At 37.7% G+C, this 19,382-nt stretch overlaps 1 protein-coding gene across 4 annotated transcripts in view; it reads right to left on the minus strand.

The window, feature by feature from the left end:
* Window positions 1-213: 213 nt before the first annotated feature.
* Window positions 214-19,382, minus strand: part of ARHGAP29 (Rho GTPase activating protein 29) — a 65,860-nt gene continuing 46,691 nt past the window's right edge. For all 4 annotated transcript variants that reach the window (XM_030325735.1, XM_030325739.1, XM_030325737.1 and 1 more), the window contains 11 exons: window positions 16,024-16,181; window positions 15,369-15,508; window positions 14,765-14,869; window positions 12,225-12,323; window positions 10,588-10,727; window positions 10,121-10,309; window positions 9,714-9,851; window positions 5,649-5,881; window positions 4,101-4,431; window positions 3,869-3,977; window positions 214-1,851 (listed from right to left, as the gene is read on the minus strand). In XM_030325735.1, coding sequence (XP_030181595.1) covers window positions 962-1,851; window positions 3,869-3,977; window positions 4,101-4,431; window positions 5,649-5,881; window positions 9,714-9,851; window positions 10,121-10,309; window positions 10,588-10,727; window positions 12,225-12,323; window positions 14,765-14,869; window positions 15,369-15,508; window positions 16,024-16,181 — 2,532 coding nt within the window. In that variant the 3' untranslated portion in view covers window positions 214-961. The remainder of the gene's footprint in view (window positions 1,852-3,868; window positions 3,978-4,100; window positions 4,432-5,648; window positions 5,882-9,713; window positions 9,852-10,120; window positions 10,310-10,587; window positions 10,728-12,224; window positions 12,324-14,764; window positions 14,870-15,368; window positions 15,509-16,023; window positions 16,182-19,382) is intronic.

Here is a 19,382-nt window from a genome sequence, read left to right on the forward strand (position 1 = left end):
TAAATCTCTGCATGATTTGGATGAAACATACATCGTTAATGGTTAAAAGTCCTGGTAGAAAAAGTACATAGAATTACTTAAAAGCGAAAACATTTCATACCAAAGCAGTGGTTTAAAAAAAAAAAAACAAAAACAGACAATATGAAGAGGAAATGCATTGAATTTTAAAATATTTTTGGACCATTATATAAAATACCAAAAGGTTCAGAACTGTTGAACGACAAAAGTTTATGCAGAACAAAGCCAAGAGGTAAAAAAAAATATTAAATGTATTAAAACCATCTAAAGCCAAATAAGGCATAGCTGAACTATGTAATTTAGAAACAAGCTTAAGTGCACTTTCTTTGTACAATTCAATTGACTACCACATGGAAAATCTGACAACCAAAATGCAATTAAATAGAGATTTGCAAGCCTTTTGGCCATTATGTAAATATTAAAAAGTGAACTGCCAACTGAAAAATAAAAGGTTACATATATACCATACAAATGGTCGAAGACACACTATAAAATTGTGTGAACAAAACAATCCTACCAAAGATCTTTCAGGCACTTGCATTCAGAAATATTTCTTTTATAAATAAGCAACGTAGTTTCACTTCAAAAAATAAAGCTGATTTTCCCCAATTGCACCTGTTAGTTGAGAACTATATCATATATTAGGGATGCATTTAAATGAACCATTTTATGGGAAAAATCAACTGAACTTTAAAAAACATGAGTCCACCTATTTATTCACAACTTTAAAAATACATATAATTCCAGTGAGGCACAGATGGGGCCCTATCAAAACAATCTACCATTCAACATAACCAACACAGTATAATGTAATACGACGACAAATAGCAAAATCCATGATTTGGCAATACTATACAAAAGGGGCCCTGTCAAAAGTTTCTTTCACAAAACATAATACCACAAAACAAAACAACAAAAAGAGAAAAGCTGAATTCTGACAACCCTACACAAACTGTGGGATTTCATCTTCAAGGTCTTCAAATTGTTGCATTCGTTTTAGCCTTGGTCTCTGACACGCTGGCGGCACATCAGGCAAGTCCCGCTCCTCAGGGCTCTCTTTAGGCTTCCTGGTGGGCTGTGTGGGGGCAGCTGGGGCGTTTTCAGAGTCTGGCACTGTTCTTAGCGCGTGCCCCTGGGGGGTGGGAGTTGTGCTGGGAGGCGGTGCTGGGGAGGGTGCTGCAGCTTTCTCCTCATCCCCTTTCACACCACCCATGGGAGCACGTGGTTTATAAAACGTTGTCCAATGCTGCGGCTGCAGTGTTCTGGGTGCTCGGACAGGAGCAGGAGGACAGGAATCAGAGGACCGTCTCCCAGACACCTGTCTCGCTGGCCTCACTGGTTCTGAGTATGGCTTACTGGGCTGGGCGGCACTGACTGGGTGGCCCCCAGTGATCCTGGGGCTCGTTGTCAGTGCTCTGTCCTGGAGTGCACTGGGCACAGTCACTGCAGTCTTTACAGTTAGGCCATTTTGTTCCCATTGTTGCTCCCAAGGGCTTTGTAGAGTTGACTGCTCAGAGCCATCCAATTTGGAACAACCAACAGAAGGAGTATCTTTCTTACTAACTCCTTCAAAGGTAGGATTCTTGCAAAACTTGTCGGAATTTACAGTCCCCATATTTCTGCCATTTCTCTCATTTGGAGGGCTTGCCAGAAGAAGTAGTCTATCTACAGGCAAACTTACAGGTCTCATCTTGGTCCTTGGAGCATGCCTTTCAACACTGTTTGCTTCCCTATCTGATTTCAGATTAAGTGGCTTGGAGGTTTTACAAACATCGTCCATCTTCTGTGATGCTGATTCAAGCTCTAGGTCTATAAGCAAACCCACTTTGTTGTCTAAAAAAGGAAAAGATTTATTTAAAAATCAAATTTCATGGCATGTGGTTAACAAGAGAGTCTGAATGATTTATAGATGAAGAGCCAATCAAAACAGCCAAAGTCTTATGTATTTTTCCAAGTTACTCTCAATTATCTATGCAGAGCTCAATCTGCTATTTTCAGTTACATTCAACCCACAGTGAGAACATATCCTATTAGATGCCTTAGATGCCCCTTCTTATCTGATCAACTAATAAATGCACTATAACATTCGTCCTGTCCCATTAAGGTTGAATTGTTCTGTTTTTGGTAAAGACAACACCATTCTCCCATTTACTGTTTACCCCCAGGCTTACTTTCTTCTCTCTCCTACAGTCTGGACCCGTGGCCCACGTTTTCTCAAACTAGAATGCTCAGCTCCTTCAAACCTTGTCCTTTTTTGCAGTGTCTCCCCCGAAAAATTCCCATTCCTGGAAAATTCCAGCCCTCTGCTCATGACTCCTCTTTACTGCTGGAAAACATCAAACAAGTCTGTGCCTCAGCACCATTCTGGCTTTGAACTTCAGCTGCCCTGAGCACAGCAGGCAGTCCTTTCCCGTTGCCGGGCCCTCCCCCCACATCTCTTAGGCAGAGCTTTGCAGACAGGAGGCCATCAGAATCACTGGTCAGTCTTCATCTCAGCTGACCTTCCTCCTTACCTGACACCACTGACCTGTCTCCCCTGGGCTTCCAGGGCAATGCTGTCTCGTGTTTCTTTCCCAGGTCCTTCCCCACATTTAAGGAGCACTCTAAGGGAACTGAGCGGTTGTGGTCAGGCTATGGGCACCAACTAAAATATGTTCCTTAAGTTCCGAGGGACAAACTTATCGTGTAATGGGTAAGAGTGCATACTCTGAGGCCCACGTGCTGGGTTTAGCTCAGCTCTACCGCTTTTGCACTGGGCAAGGCAATGTCACTGTCCCTGTCTTCATCTACCAAGAAAAAAAAATCCTAATTGTATCTATGATGATGTGTGGCCTAAATGATGTAATCATGAAAAGTGTTCACAATTTTCTGATACGTAATATGCTTTCAAAAAAAGGACATTTATGAAAACTGCTGTTCCTAATTGGGAGCCCTAGATCACAAGAGTGAAATAAGCACAGATATAAGTTCAAATACTGACTCAACAATTTATTGGGGGCATGACCTTTGACTTTATTTAACCACCCTCAGACTATTAGGCTATGAGTCAAATGGGGCTGGTACTACCTACCTTACAGCACAGAATTGTTATGAAGATCAACTCAGATATACGGAATCGAACAATAATCACAGTGCTTAGCACAGAGCAGGCAAATACTTAATGAATGTTAGCTTCCTTACCTTTTAGACCCTGTCAGACTATGATCATTGATACAGGATTACACATCAAATTTAATGTGTATCACTACATTTTTAAAAACTGGAAGTTAGCTCTGGTGATACATCGAATTATAGTAACAAATGGAAGCCTTTCACCAGCTTGACAGCTAACCCCTGCAACTAAACTTATCATACAGTGAATAAATTGACTGTAGTCAAGTAAATAAAAAAAGATATACACATATTTATGCTTAATACATGAAAGGTGACAGGTAAAAGCACTTGAAAAAAGTTTTAGGAGTTTTAAGAGTCTATTTTTAATTTTAGGATTCTAGTTGACTTGGTATGAGCAGTTAGGTCAATACAATACTCTATATACTAACAGATTGTATGATAATTCATACTGTTCAACACATTTCTGCCTTGACTTTACTTGAAGGCAAAAATGAAAAAGAACTTTTTGGAAAGGGAACAAAAACGACTATGAATTCCAAGATGTCTTATTGTAAAGAATGACATTCATTCAAATGTAAGGTATAGTATAGAGCAACTTTTTAATGGCCAGTAAAGATCCATTTACTAATGAAATTTCTTTCTCTGATTTCTTTTGACTTCACTCATTTTGGCTTTTAGACATAGTTAACTGGCACAGTTTTAAGTCAGCAAACATGTATTTTACATGGCCACTCACCGGTGAGACATGCATCACATTTTTCTAATGCGTTTTGCTTTCGTTCTGATTCCTCAAATGATGTAGCTGGCTCAAAACTTTTGGTTTCACTACCCACAGTATGCATATCCTGTTGATGGAGAAGAATTTTAAATGTAAGAAGTAAAACACACCTTAAAACAATTCGATTTTTTAACTTACTAATACAAACATTACAAATTTCCAACACAATTCCATAAAGGTCAAAACTCACTTCCTTTGAAGAGAAAAACAGTGACTTCGTAGAATGTTCTGGGTCTCTTTCTTCTGGTGACAATAGAGGCTTTGGAAGACAGCCTTGATCAACATGAGATGCAACACCACCTATACTACACACAACTACATCTTGTGGCTGCAGGGACCCATCGAAGATCTTCTGTGAGTAAGTAATGAGGAACTCTACCAACCGTGCTTGATTTGAGTATTCAGCAAGAGAGGAGATGGTGACAGGTGCTGTTGTGGGCCTTGGCCTAATGAGACTTGGGCCAAATATCACCCCCAAATTTTTGGAGTTCATTTTGTTTTCTTCTGCATGATCCACGACTCTGTGAAATAGAACACAGAAAACTGTATAAGATTCGCCTATTAGATTTCCTTGATGGTAGTTTACTATGGGTTGGGAAGGGTGGAGGAAAAATGGGTGGTACAAGTCTAGAAAAAAGGATATATTTATTTGATTAGATACTGACCACACAGAAAATTGGGTTTCACAGTATTGGATCAAATTTAATTAAGTAGAAAGAACTACTAAAGTTTTACCAGCAGAAAAGCAGAAGCAAAAAAACCCTAAGAGCTGCTCCCATCTTAGTACATACCACATCCTCCAGGTGTTTATGCTGGAAAGTTAAACACTGTCGATTTCTCTCTCACTGCCACAGCTAGTCTTCTGATTCTGCCTCCTAAAGATCTCTCTGCTCTACTGCCTTGTTTCAAGCTCTCCACACCTTTCACTTCTAGACTACCCAAGAAGTTCTGAACTGCAGTAGAGGACCCCCTCCAACTCATTCTCCATATGGCTGCCAGAAAGACCTAACGAGCAAATCCGAACATGTTAAATTCCTGGATCAAAATTCTTCAGTAGGTACAGAAGGAAGACAGTCAACTCATCTGGCAGGTATGTATGACTTTATCAGGCCTCTACCTAACTCACTTCAAGCTACTGCTTGCTTTGTCCTAGCCTAACTGAATTACCTATACTTCCCAAATGCAAACTTATCTCGTGTCTCTGTGTCTGTTACCTCCTACCCGGAATGCCTTTTCAGATTCTTGGTCACCAAACCACCACCCAGTTCTTCACATCTGGCTAAGGGCTACCTTCTCTGATTCACGACCTTCCAATCCCCCATGTTCCTTTGCATGCTGTGCACGGCTCCCTTAGAACAAGAACCGTGCTGCAACTGCACTTGTCTGCAGGTCTGCCCCGAGGCTGACAAGCACAACAGGTGACAGAAACCTTACATTCTCATCCTTATTTTCCCAGCAAGAGCCTGGCACATAGGAGGCAACTGAAGGAAGGATGTTAGCTGTAAGAACATATACTCAATGTCTCCCTTTCCCTAACACATATTAGAAAGAAAATGTTCCTTTTAAAAACATCACAACAATATGAATGCACTTAATACTAATGAACCATACACTTAAAAGTGGTTAAGACGGTCAATTTATGTGTATTTTGCTACAATTTTTAAAAAACAAAAAAAAGCAAAACGAAAACACTGATTTCCACCCACTAATGAATGCTTGTCTTATACAAAATTCTTACCGCTTAAGATGAACTATGAGGTAATGAAGACTGTTAAAATTTGACACTGGCAGTTGTCTTAGGAGGTCCTTGCTTTTTATAAGAATTCGGTTTATTTCTATACATATACTCGGCCATTTTTTGTCCTCGGAGTTATCCTTTTTTGACTCCTGTTCTTCATTTACATGTTGGATCTCTTTTGCAAGGTCTATAAATTCTTTGTACAATCTGAATAAAATGAATGGTTCTGGGAGCTAAAGAAATAAGATTACATTAGGAATATCAATCTGTCCATTTTTCCCCCGTTAATAATTTACTGACTAGCTACTGAGTGATTTAGCATGTCCATTACGATTCACAAGATTTAAGGTTAATCCTCATTATAAATGTACACGTTTGTTACTGATGCAATCTCTAAGGTGAATCTGACATCGCCAAAAATTATATCTATGTTAAATGTGAGTTAATTGATAATCAGTAAAACTTTTTTAAAACCTAAAGCTGCATGATGGGAATTTAAAACTCTGCTGTACCCTATACCAATTACATTCATGACTGCCCCAAAGTTAGCAAGATCTAGAGCTGTTTTATTAAAACCATATTAAAAAACCATATTAAACCAAATTAAAATTTTTTCTATTAACTAGAAAAAGTTTATATTCTGAATTTTATTGGTATGGGGTAGACAGAGAACAAAATAATACAGGGTCCTTGTGTTTTACTTTGGCCAGACTGAAGACCAGCATAAGACAATATGGCTTACAAGAAAGACACTGTCAACATTTTATCTAATTTTTAAGCACAACTTGAATTGCCCTAAGTGGGTTGAAGAAAAGTTCCTCTCTCAAACTATCAAGGGGCATGATCTCCCTACCGGCATAACTGATTCCAACGTTTACACTGCTCAGCAATGGAAACAGCATATCTCTGGCTAGCTGGTGTCCTACACTATCTGTGGTGAGGTTGGCACCCACCTCTCCGATCTCCCCTGCTGGAGGAGAAGCCTTGACATTAATTTTTACCCCTACTACTCTGGGATCTAAAGGAGGTCACTTAGCCTCTTGAGGTTTCAAATTTCCCATATATAAGTAAAATGAAGACTGCTTTCTAATACTGTAAGAATTGAATAGTTTCCCCACACTAAAGTGTTGGTCCCACAGTATTCCTGAGACGGAATACTACTGGACTTCGTTTATTTCCTCTCCCTGACTGGCTAGGAGAGATAAAGGATGATTCATTGTGAGATTAAAAGTCATTCAGAGGTACTCTGTCTCCATTTCTCAGCTGAATTCTGCAAATGTGAACATCCTGTAAAAAGAAATATAAATAGTTTTGTGGGCTAACATGACGGATCCAACATTTGTACCTAGTTTCTTTCCCTCTGCAACCCCACTAAAACACAGTTAAGCCCACAAGACTAGCAGAAAAGGAATGTAGATAAAAGCAACATTTCACCACTGAAGAGCAGATAAATAAGTAATGACAGCAGTCCTGAGAAAGGTGAAATGAGAAACAACACAATTTATAGGAGACTCAGGAATTGTCAGCACTAGGTACTCTGATCCTGGAGAATGGTGAACTATTTAAGAAGTATTAGATATCCAGATCCTTGTCTCAGCAACATGCTTCTGACCAACCTCTTCCCCAGAAGTGTGAGAATTTTTTTTCTCTGGGCAGTGTAGAAGAGAGGGCTTCTGGATGGGCAAAGTCAAGCACAAACAACAGGTAGTCAACTTCTAAAAATAGGGATTTAGTGATTGTATGCATGCTGAGGCAGAGACCATGGGGTCTTCTTACCCAAATTGGCTCACAGAGTTCTGGCACCACACCTATAGGCAGGGAAAGACCCTTCTGTGGGGTATGAAGCCAGCCTGAGAGCACAGACCTAGAGATACAGACATCAGGTGTTTCCCAAATAGCCCTTCTAGATGACACTAAAGCTCAGAATCTTTAAAGCCTTCACATATTCAAAAACTTCCAAAGAGACTTCAATTTCCAATTCTTCCATTTCAAGTAGACAACCACAGAAGACAGAATCAAAATAAGTTTCAAAAAAACTAAATGAAGGTCTAGAACTGGCAATATTGCAATCACTAGCCACACAGGGCTACTGAGCACTGGAAATGTGGTTAAACGACATGTACTCTATATGAAAAATACACACCAGAATTCAAAGACTCAGTAACCTTTCCTTCTAATAATTTAGAAATACTGATTAGATGTTCAGATGATATTTCAGTATGTTAAGTATGAAAATTAACTTCACCTTTTTATGTGGCTCCTAGAAATTTTACTATTATATATAGGGCTCACATTATATTCCTACTGAATAGTGCTGAAGGCTAAGCAAAGAATCCTTTTTAGAAAAAAGCTGTGAATATCTCAGATAAATAAAATATTACATTCATTAAAAAAGGATGCTGTAAAAGGAACAGACAGCCAAGTTCTTGGAAATTAAACCATGATCTCAGAAATGAAATAGATCAAAGTAGATGTGGAAAATAAAACTGAGGAAATCTTTTTAAAAAGTGTTAAAACAAAAACAAAACAGAGAGAAGATGAGGGAACTAGAGAACCAGTATAAGGTGTCAGGTATACACATTTAAGTTCCAGAAAGAAAATACAGAGAAAACAGAGAGGAGGAAATGAGCAACAAAATTAGTCCCAAGAACACAAGGCCAAGGAGGACAGAGCTTGCGGGGTTCCTGGAAGGACAGAGGAGAAGACACATGCATCAAGGCATCAAGGTTGTGAAATTTTAAAACAATGGGGAGAAAAGAAGATTTGACAAGCTTTCAAAGAGAAAACAACCGCCCTCATACAAAAAATCAGAAATGAGAAAGATTTCAGGCTTCAAGGAGAATAAAAAATGTCTCAAAAAAAAAAAAAGTCTTCAAAATTGTGAAGGAAAAGAATTTCTAGAGTAAGATACTATAACCTTCCATACTATCCATACTCTTTCATCCCATTTAAGAAAGCAGAATAAAGACATTTACAGATAAATAAGATTTCAAGAATCTACTCTTATTCCACCTTGCTCAAGGACAGCATGACCAAAACAGGAACATAAACCATGAATAGGAAGACAAGACACAGAAAACAGGTGTACCCCTCAGAGGGGAGAAGGTGAAGGGAGATCCTAGGATGACAGATATTCACAATAATTAAAAAGGATCTAGATGCAGAACAGAACTCCAGAGATGGACATGGCCAAGACCATCATTGCTCTGCTCTCTGTGACTCTCTCTTCATTTTCACCCAAGGACAGAATGCAGCCACACTTGACCCGTATCTTTTTTGTATTTGGCTCATCATAACAATGTGCTGATTGTTTCTACAACTGCTCCATGAACTGCTGCCTGAAGCCACTAAGGCCGATTATTACTTTACCCCACAGGAGTGTTTTCTTTGGATCTACTCCTAAAAGCCCCAGATTCAACAGTGAGCATAAAAAGAAAAAATACAGAGCAGCCCACCCCTGACCATATTCCTGCTAAATCTCCAGTACTCAGCTTATTTGAAAGCCCTGCAGATGCCCCAGATACACTGAACTTCATGTTCCCAGGATGCACTCATGATCTTGCCCACTGGCCTCCCACATTAGCTATGTGAAAATATCAATGAAGGTAAAGTTGGACTATGGCCTTTGCTTACACAGCTAGATTTATGCTTTCCTCTCAGTTACCTAAACTCATTACCTCCCAGTCCTCAATGACACATTAACGACACACTGTGTAGGAACATACAACAGGTGTTAAAACTATTAAGAAAAGAGAAGGAGGTATTAACAAGGTTAGAAAAGAGCCCAGGGGCCGAGTTGAGCACCACAACTGGAGAAGGGCACACAGGAGCCTTCTACAGGGTGATGTTCTATTTCCTTAAGTGAGGTGATGGGAAATGAATGTTTTGATTATTATTGGTCTTTAACTATATATGTATTTTATATGCTCTTTGATCTGTACAATTAGAGACACATCAATATAGTCTATGTCAATGAAAATATATGTGTAGTAAATGTTATCAGCAAAACACAAGTCATATTTTTTCTTTCTGTTTAATGGTACTTTTCAAGGATGAAAACATTACCTGTCGAAGGTATAATTTCAAGACGTCACAGATGTCATGTGAACTAAATTCTGAAATGTCTACCAAGTGCATTCCATTTTCCAAGGCTTGACACAGTTTTTCAGTTTTTATTTTGTTTCCACATACACGATAAATTCCCTTAAGAAAATGGAAAAATTGGGCAAAATTCTCCTTTAGTATCAATGGTTAAATGAAGACATATAAATATATCTGATGTGTCTATTTCAATTTTTCTTAATAATTAAGGAAAAAAACTAGGGACAAGTGAGGTATTTTCCAAATAAATCTGAATAAATTCAGTTCCTTATTAAAAATTGAGAGCACTGTTTTCCTTTAAAGTCTCACCATTAGAACAAATCACATAGGGATTTGTGTTTTTAAACTTAATTTTAAGAGTTACAATGTACCTGTAGACACAAGGCTCTGTGTTCAATCTCTGAAGCACATATTTTGAGTATAAATGGGATGCCATCTGATTCCTTTTTTGCAACTTGTGTGAATTCTGCTCCAAATAAGTGTATTTTCCCTGGAAGTTTCTGATGACCACAAATGATGACTAAATTTTCCAAACACTTTCGGTGACAAACAAGGAGACACTACAAGAAAATAACAGTTAAAACATGGTTCACTCACTTTAAAGCTGTGAACAACAGAGCAAACTAGGTAGAGTGGTAACATAACAAAAACGAGTTTAAAAGGTACTGGTGTTTGAAATACACTCAATATCTGAATGAAATATAAAATTACAGAAAGTACACTATAGTTTAATTTCTTAAAAATATACCTGCAAGAGATCTCAATCAATAAAATTAGCAACAAAAAAGTATACAGAAAAGAGCATAAAGGAGCTAATGTAATTCCAGAAATGTCTTACCTCCTCACATTCAACACCTTGGAATACTACAATGCCTTCACAATCCCTACATTTTGTGGGGGACCTTAATTTTCGAAACTTGTGAGTGAGAGCTGCCTTTGACATCAATGTTTTCTTAAATGTTCCAAGGGAGTTGGGTCCTTGAAACAGAGATAAATTAGTATAAGAATTATAAAATGGCATAAAAATTATAACACATGATACTAAGTTTTAAAAAATCTTTAGACCTTGTTGGGGCGCCTGGGTGGCGCAGTCGGTTAAGCGTCCGACTTCAGCCAGGTCACGATCTCGCGGTCCGTGAGTTCGAGCCCCGCGTCAGGCTCTGGGCTGATGGCCCAGAGCCTGGAGCCTGTTTCTGATTCTGTGTCTCCCTCTCTCTCTGCCCCTCCCCCGTTCATGTTCTGTCTCTCTCTGTCCCAAAAATAAATAAACGTTGAAAAAAAAAAAATTAAAAAAAAAAAAAATCTTTAGACCTTGTAATAATTCATGCATTACAAAAAGCTGTTAATTTGAGTCTGTAACATCAAAATAAACATTCAATTTATAGATCTCTTCAAGGTAAACATTTATTAAATATTTGAGCAATGGGTAAAAATCATGACCAAACCAGTAAGATACTTCTAATATAGCATGGCATAATGTTTTCAGAATCAGTAAATCTACACTGTTATTAATATACTCTTTATAGCGCCTGGAAGGGTGTTATGGAGGTGGCATTACATTCTTAGAAAATGCCCCTATAAAAGCTTGAAAGAAAGAAAACTAGCTGTATGAAACCAGTTTGTCAGTATTATTTGCATTGAAGATAAAGCTACTCTTCTTTTTTTTTTTTTTTAATGTTTTTATTTATTTTTGAGACAGAGAGAGACAGAGCATGAGCAGGGGAGGGGCAGAGAGAGAGGGAGACACATAATTCAAAGCAGGCTCCAGACTCTGAGCTGTCAGCACAGAACCCAACGCAGGGCTCGAACTCAGGGACTGCGAGATCATGACCTGAGCTGAAGTCGGACGCTTAACCGAATGAGCCACCCAGGCATCCCAAGCTACTTATTCTTAATTCATTATAAAATTACAGATAATACTAGCTAGTTCTGTATCAATACCCTACCAGAGGTCAGATGTTCCATATTATTTTAATGATGCCCAAAAAGGTATATCAAGTTTTCAAATGTGCAAAACTTATTTATATGAGTCTAATTCAAGTCATTAAGGTAACTGATATCTTTTGTATCTGTCAACCTCTATAACTTTCCTTGTCCTCAAGAATGTATTTACTTTTTCTGCCTAGCTTCTTCCACTATTTCTTTTAAAGAGACTTTTTCTGAGTTTCTCATGCATTGCAACCTTTTAACAGTTCAGTCACTGTATTTGTTTTATAAAAGATCAAAATAACTAGCCTATTTTGGCATCAAATACATTTTAGAGTTAGTTTTGTTGCTTATTCTTTTATTTTTATTTGTAACATTTCACTAGTACATTATTAACCCATACTTTACATAATTTTGGGGGATAGATTTAAGTCATTATAATGTCTCTTAACACACAGCAAAGTAATTCTTTATACTATTTTCCTAATATCATGCAGTGCTGCTGACTCAAAGGGTTTAGTGGGTACTTGATTCACATTAAAGCAATACCAGCTTCTGAAGGGGAAGGTGGCTCTCTCTCATCTAAATCATCGGCAGAAGACATGGTTCCACTGGATGGAGTTCGTGGAAGTTTTCGATGAAAGTCTCCTAAAAGAAAATTGTGAATACAATCACCTGACCAATGTAGAATTTAAGAAATGGGTAATGACAATATTTTTGGAATAACACAATCATACTATTCTGCTCAAGAGAACAAACAGAAATAGAAAAAGCTGCTTCCATTTGCAGACTTTGGATATAGGGAATTATGATATTTATTACTAGGAACAACAGAAAATTCAACCAAACCTGACTTTTCCAAATAAATTTAAAATTGAGGAATCATACATTCCAGTAGACCTTACTGCCAACTTCTTTTTTTTTTTTTTTAATTTTTTTTTCAACGTTTATTTATTTTTGGGACAGAGAGAGACAGAGCATGAACGGGGGAGGGGCAGAGAGAGGGAGACACAGAATCGGAAACAGGCTCCAGGCTCTGAGCCATCAGCCCAGAGCCTGACGCGGGGCTCGAACTCACGGACCGCGAGATCGTGACCTGGCTGAAGTCGGACGCTTAACCGACTGCGCCACCCAGGCGCCCCATGCCAACTTCTGATAGTAAGTGTTAGACACTGTATGCTTTACAAGGGCAAGGAATACTGGCACAATGGTAAATTGTCATTAAATACTCGTTGAATTGAGTTACAAAGAAATGTATACAGTGTAACCTAAAGCTGTCTAAAACATACAAACATCTATGATTACAGCAACACAACAGTAAGATCACATTAATGTTGCCCAGGAAGATGGGAGAATGGGAAGCAGGAATAAAGATCCCTGGCAGGGAGGTAAGAACACAGGACACAAGCCACGTCAGCAAAGGACACTGTGCAGGTATCAGAGCAGCTGGACTAGGTAACGAGGTTTATCTGCTCCCTGCTGATATTACAAAGAGGGCGATATCTTAGTGGAAGATTTCACTCACCTCAAGGCCTTAACGATCTTAGGGCTGAGAGATGACTTAAACCAACATCTTTCCCTCCAAAAGATTCCTTTCAAAATATGTTTAAGAGATACGTGGTCATCTAGTTTTTGTTTTGAATGTGTTCTTACCGACTGAGAAATCATGGGGTCACATGTTCCATTCAGAACGATTCCAACTGTAAAATGGTTTCCTTACATTTTTGAGCAGCAGTCTGCCCGCTTATGAAACCCAGCCTCTGGTCACACTTCTCCCTAAAGGAGCAGACAAGCCCTGTCCCTGTAATCTCTTCACACTCCAATATGTGAGGACAGCTGTCCCCAGGTTTCCTCATTCCCAGGTCAGGCATCCCTAGGTCTTTACCATTTATCTTGTGACTAGTTTACAAATTTTTGTCTTTATCACATGAAGTCTTATAGGATTCCAAATAATTTAGGGTGTGCCCTAGTTTGGGTCTTAATTTCTGGGGATAGCTACAACCATCTTGTGTTTACAAAGCTAATTAGAAATATCTAGTTAAGTATTTAGGCTCTTATCTCCGGGGTGCCGCCTGAATGGAGCTAGTTTTAAAGGAAGACACAAAGTAAGCCTACAAACCCCAATGCTGCATAGAAGTTATTTCTAAATTTAAACTCAAGAGATGTATTTATATGAATAAAATTTCTGTAATATGTAGAACACTATAAAAAATATCTTGGACTTTTGAGGTAGGCTAAATCTTATATCTCCCACAGTGCCAAGGATCCTAGGAGAAGGGCCAGGAAGAATAGGACTAGAGCAGTCTTTGGTAAAAGAGTGGAGGAGAAAGAATGCCAAAGTAAGAATCTCATGGGTTTGAAGGAAAAATCTCATGGGTTCAAACGCCACCTTCTTTTCCTGTTAGCTGTATTACCTATGGCTTATCTTCGTTAAAGCCACTAAAGCAGAGTTCAGAATATCTATCCTGCCTCTCTAAGGAGCATGGAATTCTCTTTATCAAAGTACCTTTTAAGGTGCATTTATAAAAATTAAGTAACTATAGGCACAAAAAGTGGTGTTAACTATATTGTTCATCTTAGCAATTAACTACAAAGCAATCTAAAAAATACAGTTATGTTCACAGAATAGTATACTATAGAAGATATGGTATGAAATAAATACAGCTATTCACATCAACATGAATCTTAAAAAAAAAGATGAAAGAAGTCACACACAAAAAATAGTATATAATTCCATCTGTATAACATTCCAAAGAGGGAAAAGCTCAAGTAGATACAGGCACTAACACATTTAAAATAGCTACAGAATTATTAACAAAATTCAGGATGATGGCTTATTCTGGTGGGCAACAGGACAAGGTTTTCAAGGAGGTGTCCACAGGGCCCTTCTCATATACTGATAATATTTTATTTCTTATAGGCTGGGTGGTGAACACATGAGGATCTGTTTATTTTTCTTTAAACTGTGCGTGTATATATACACACTCCTCTAGGACACAGTTCCTTATAAAAATAGTGTAGTTAAAATATATCCCCCCAAAAGGAGTATTTCATTGAATTTTCTCTGCTAGACTTAAATACTTACGTACCTGGACTTATAGATTCAGAATCCAGAGATCTAGATTCACTGCTTCCACCAGTGCTCTCAGAGTCACTAAACATCCCAAATGTCCATGACCTTATAAAAGAAGGACCTTCAAGAAAAGAATATTTAAAGTCAAACTTGGCTACAGAAGGATTTCATCAGACAAAATACTGACATTACAGAAATGAGACAAGCCAAATTCCTTTAGCAGTGATCAACCATTGACTTTAAGATAGTTGCAGTGTGGGGTGCCTGGGTGGCTCAGTGGGTTAAGCATCCAACTTCATCTGAGGTGATGATGTCACAGTTCATGAGTTCGAGCCCTGGATCTGGCTCTCTGCTGTCAGTGCAGAACCCGCTTTGGATCCTCTGTCTTCCTCTCTCTCTGCTTCTCCCTCACTCACACACACTCTCTCTCAAAAATAAAGATTAAAAAAAAAAAAAAAAAAAAAAAAAAGAGCCACAGTGCTTACAACTTTGACTAAGGTCTCACAGAGTTATAATTCAAGGCCTGATTTTTAAACTTCAGAGCTGCAACTCATTTAATAATCACATTTAAATAATTTGATCTTTCATAAAGTAGAGCTCCCTTTAATGTTAAACGCTACCTGTTACATCAGCACTATTGGAGCATCTGTCCTCTTCAATCTTACTAGAGGGGTCAGCAAGGCGCACTACATCTTCTAACGAGTCGCTGGGTCCATATCCAGAAGTGTGAGGACTATTTGTTAACTGCTTATTTACATTCCTAAGAAAAACCCAAATAAAATTCATCATTTAGGAGAATGACTAATTAACAGCCTATTTTATTCTATTTTCAGAAAAATCTGTTGATTTAATGAAGAGTAATTAAACTAAGTGAATATCAAGAATAAACATTATAAGGGTTCAGCTTCTTAAAGGAGATGTGAAAAAAATTTATTAATCACTTGAACTTGTTACAGCTGAAACATGGAAAAGAGGAGCAAAAGTATGGTTAATAATTCGTGTCATGGTTAAACGTTTCTAGTATAACCACTGCAGAAAATGGAGGTTGTTAAATGTGTGGGCATTCAAAATTGACATGGTTTGCCACTCTCAGAGGATGTCTAAATCTCAAAGAACTGAGCCTTGTGTCAAACTGAAAAGCTTTAGTCTTACATGAGTTACATCGGGATATTAAAAAAATTCAGAAATTCTGCTGTTAAGAAAAGACACCAACTTATACCAGATAGAAACTTATTTTATCTTTTGAAATAATTTCATCTATACATTAATTCTCACCCATCAACTTTTTCTTCTTCAGTTGAATTTGTGGCCTTGACAAACTCACTGTATTCCTGGCCTGGGTCATAGAGTTTGGCGCTATCACAGAGAGACTGTAAATTGCTTGCAAGGGAGGCTGCCTGTAGGTGTTGCATCTGGAAGAGGTTAACTGTTACCTATGGTCACAGAGACAAAAGGCAAAATAACTTATGCTATCCAGAATGTCTTGTAAATATACATTTATTTCAAGTGCCAGCACCAAGAAAAAGGCCACACTGGGAAGCATACAACACTGAACATCATCGTGAGCATATTATGTTGCCTGACTTTGGGCAAGGTCTAGAAAAAACAAACAAACAGATTTAATCCAACATCTAGAAGTAATCATTGCCGCAAAACTGTCTTTAAACTGAAAAGTTCAAATCTTTTTTGTCCCCCAGTCTGCTCCCTGAGTCAGGAACTTAAGTCCTTTTCTTCTGGATCCTCTATGGTAGCACAGTGTCCTAAGTGCTTTGTAAAGGGGAAATGACCAAATGAACAGTAATAGAAAGTGTCATTAGCCAAAGTCATACTGTAATTCTGCACATTTTCTGGTATTGCTCACTCAAACATATACAACTTCCAACTCCATGCCCAGCTTTCATCACCTACATCAAATTTTTAGTTTTTCCAGGGTACATGGATTAGAGCAAATGTTTATGACAGCTATTCAACTAGAATTTACCTTAATTTCAAATAAGGGAAAAAGTTTCTCTCATATAAATTAGTAATAAATCTAAAATAAATTTAGTTCAGTGTAATTTTCTACCCTGTATCTTTTTAAAGATAAGTTTTTCTTAAATGTACTTTAAAACAAAACAAAAAACAAAGCAAAACAAAGCAAAACAATTCTTGTTCTAATTCTTTTCACTCTTCAAAGCCCATTGATTTGCTTAGGTCTTTAATGACTGACCTGGTCACTTCTCCTTCCTCTCAGTCATGTAATTATGGTCTTTATCCCATAACCTTCAACACTTCATAATTCAAGACAATTTTAGATATTCAGAAGTAATCCTTGATGTCCATGATATAACTTACAATTTTTCTGGGCTATAATGTTATTTCTGTATCTTCTCTAAGATAGTGAGAGAACCTGTCTAGCATCTTTGTATCTCAAATAATTTGTCTTTTCTTGCAATCTCTAAAAAATGCGGTATGTCCTAGGGTGAAAATAAATTTTTTTAAAAAACAATTTGAGAGATGGTGTTGAAAAATAAGTCACCCAAGTTCCCAAGTTCTGCTTTTGATGGAGGAAAAAAGAACATAAAGAAATATGAGAAAGTCATGGTTCTTCCTAGAAAATAATATCTATATTCAAGAACTGAATGTTGGATTTGGTATATGTTTGGATCTGCATGTGAATAAATGCTAGTCAGAACAACTAAAATTGATCAACTAAATTGGTTCCAAAGAACTCTAGTCAATAAGAAATTTTTTTCACAAATATATACACAGAACACCTTTACTTTAACTGTCTCTATACATTACATGCTGTAGAGATTTTTGTAAGTTTGGGGATTTGTCCAAATTTGAGAGACTTTAACCTCAAAGTCTACTTCATACACTGATAGGTATTGCTCTCCAATTTTTCAGATGGGTTAATTCTCTCTTCCTAAATATATGCTACACTCTTTGAGAGCATATAACTGACTTAAATTTCTTTTATATACATAGTGGGCATTAATAAATACATACATGCTATATACAAAATTAAGTAACCTCTTATTTACATCAAATTAAAGGAAATCATAATTGTTGGATCACCAAATAGCATCATTTTTTAAGAGGTATGTAGACAAATAAGATTATAGTTTGTGAAAGAGCTTAAAACCATGCTGTACGAAAAAAATCTGATTTGCGGGTGTTTAGTCTGAAAAAAAAAAAAAAAAAACCATCCAGGAAAGGAAGATAACAATTATCTTTAAATATTTAAAGTGTTATTCTGTAGAAGAGGGAGTATATCACAGTATAGTATGACCTGAAAAGGCCACAAGAAAACATTTTTTTCACTCAGTAGAAACATTATATTAGTTTTGGAGCTGTCACACCCAGGTTAAATAATCATTCAGCAAGACAGCACAGTATTTAAGAGCACAGGTTCTGAAGTCATTCAACCAAGTTCTATCCTAGCTTTACAACTTACAGGCTGGGTGACCTTGATCAAGTTATTTGTAACCTCTCTAAGCAAATGCTTCAAAAAAAAAAAAAGTTAATGTGCAAATGAATCATATGGGGGATTCTGTTCAAAATGCAGATTCAGATTCCAAAAGTCTGAATTGAAACCTAAAATTCTGCATTCCTCACAGGTTCCCAACGTCATGAGAATGGGACTGGACCAAGGAATGCATTTTGAGAAGAAAGGTTTTCTAAACTTTAGTTTCTTTCCCAGTGAGACGGAGCTAAAAAACAGTTATATTTACTTAATGGAATTGTGTGAGAATTAAATGAGTTAATGTAGGCCAGGAACTTAATACACTGGCAGGTGCATACTCAATTTTAGCTATCATTAGCTATTTTCTGAGGTGAAAAGGACTCTTTAAATGTAAAGGGTTGGCCTAAGTGACTCATAAGGTAATTTTGATTCCTGGGATTTTATAATTCTTTTACATCATTTTGTTAAAATTGACTCTATAAGTTAATCACATATTGATTGGAATTTGGTAACTGAATGAGATACAATTTTAATACTCAGGAACATTTTATGGAGAGTTTCTGATTCAAATGGAATAGGCTCAATGCTCCCAGTCTCCCACCGAATTCTCAACTATCTGAAAATGCTGAAAAGTAAACAGTAGCAGGCAGATTGTAGAAAGGAACCACAGGTGTGCGTGGGTGGCTAGGTCCGTTGAGTGCCCAACTCCTGATTTCGACTCAGGTCGTGATCTCACAGTTGTGGGATTGAGCCCGGTATCTGGCTCTGTGCTGAGCATGGAGCTTGCTTGAGATTCTCATTCTCTCTCCATCCCCCCACTCCCCCCGCCTCTCTCCCTCGCTATCTCCCCCTTCTGCCCCTTTCCTGCTCACATTATCTCTGTCTCTCTCAAAATAAAGAAATAAACATTAAGAGAAGAAAACTACTAACCAAGGTATGAGCAGTCCATTGCTATGCTTCCTGTATTTCTTTTGCTACTTGTTTCCCAGCCAATACTGAACTCCTATTCAAAGACATGTGACTGAAAGAGTGGGGGAAACCTTCTGGTTTCTTTTGTATGTTTGTTTTCTCTTGTCCCCCAGCCCCAAAGCAAGTTCCAAGCACAAAGATGCAGTGCTGTGGCAGTGGTGGCAGGAGTAGCTGAGCAGACATCTAAAACTTGGAGAGGAATTCTCTATGATCAGAT

The sequence above is a fragment of the Lynx canadensis genome, chromosome C1 (assembly GCF_007474595.2).
Source record: "Lynx canadensis isolate LIC74 chromosome C1, mLynCan4.pri.v2, whole genome shotgun sequence".
In the NCBI taxonomy this organism is placed as follows: Eukaryota; Metazoa; Chordata; class Mammalia; order Carnivora; family Felidae; genus Lynx; species Lynx canadensis.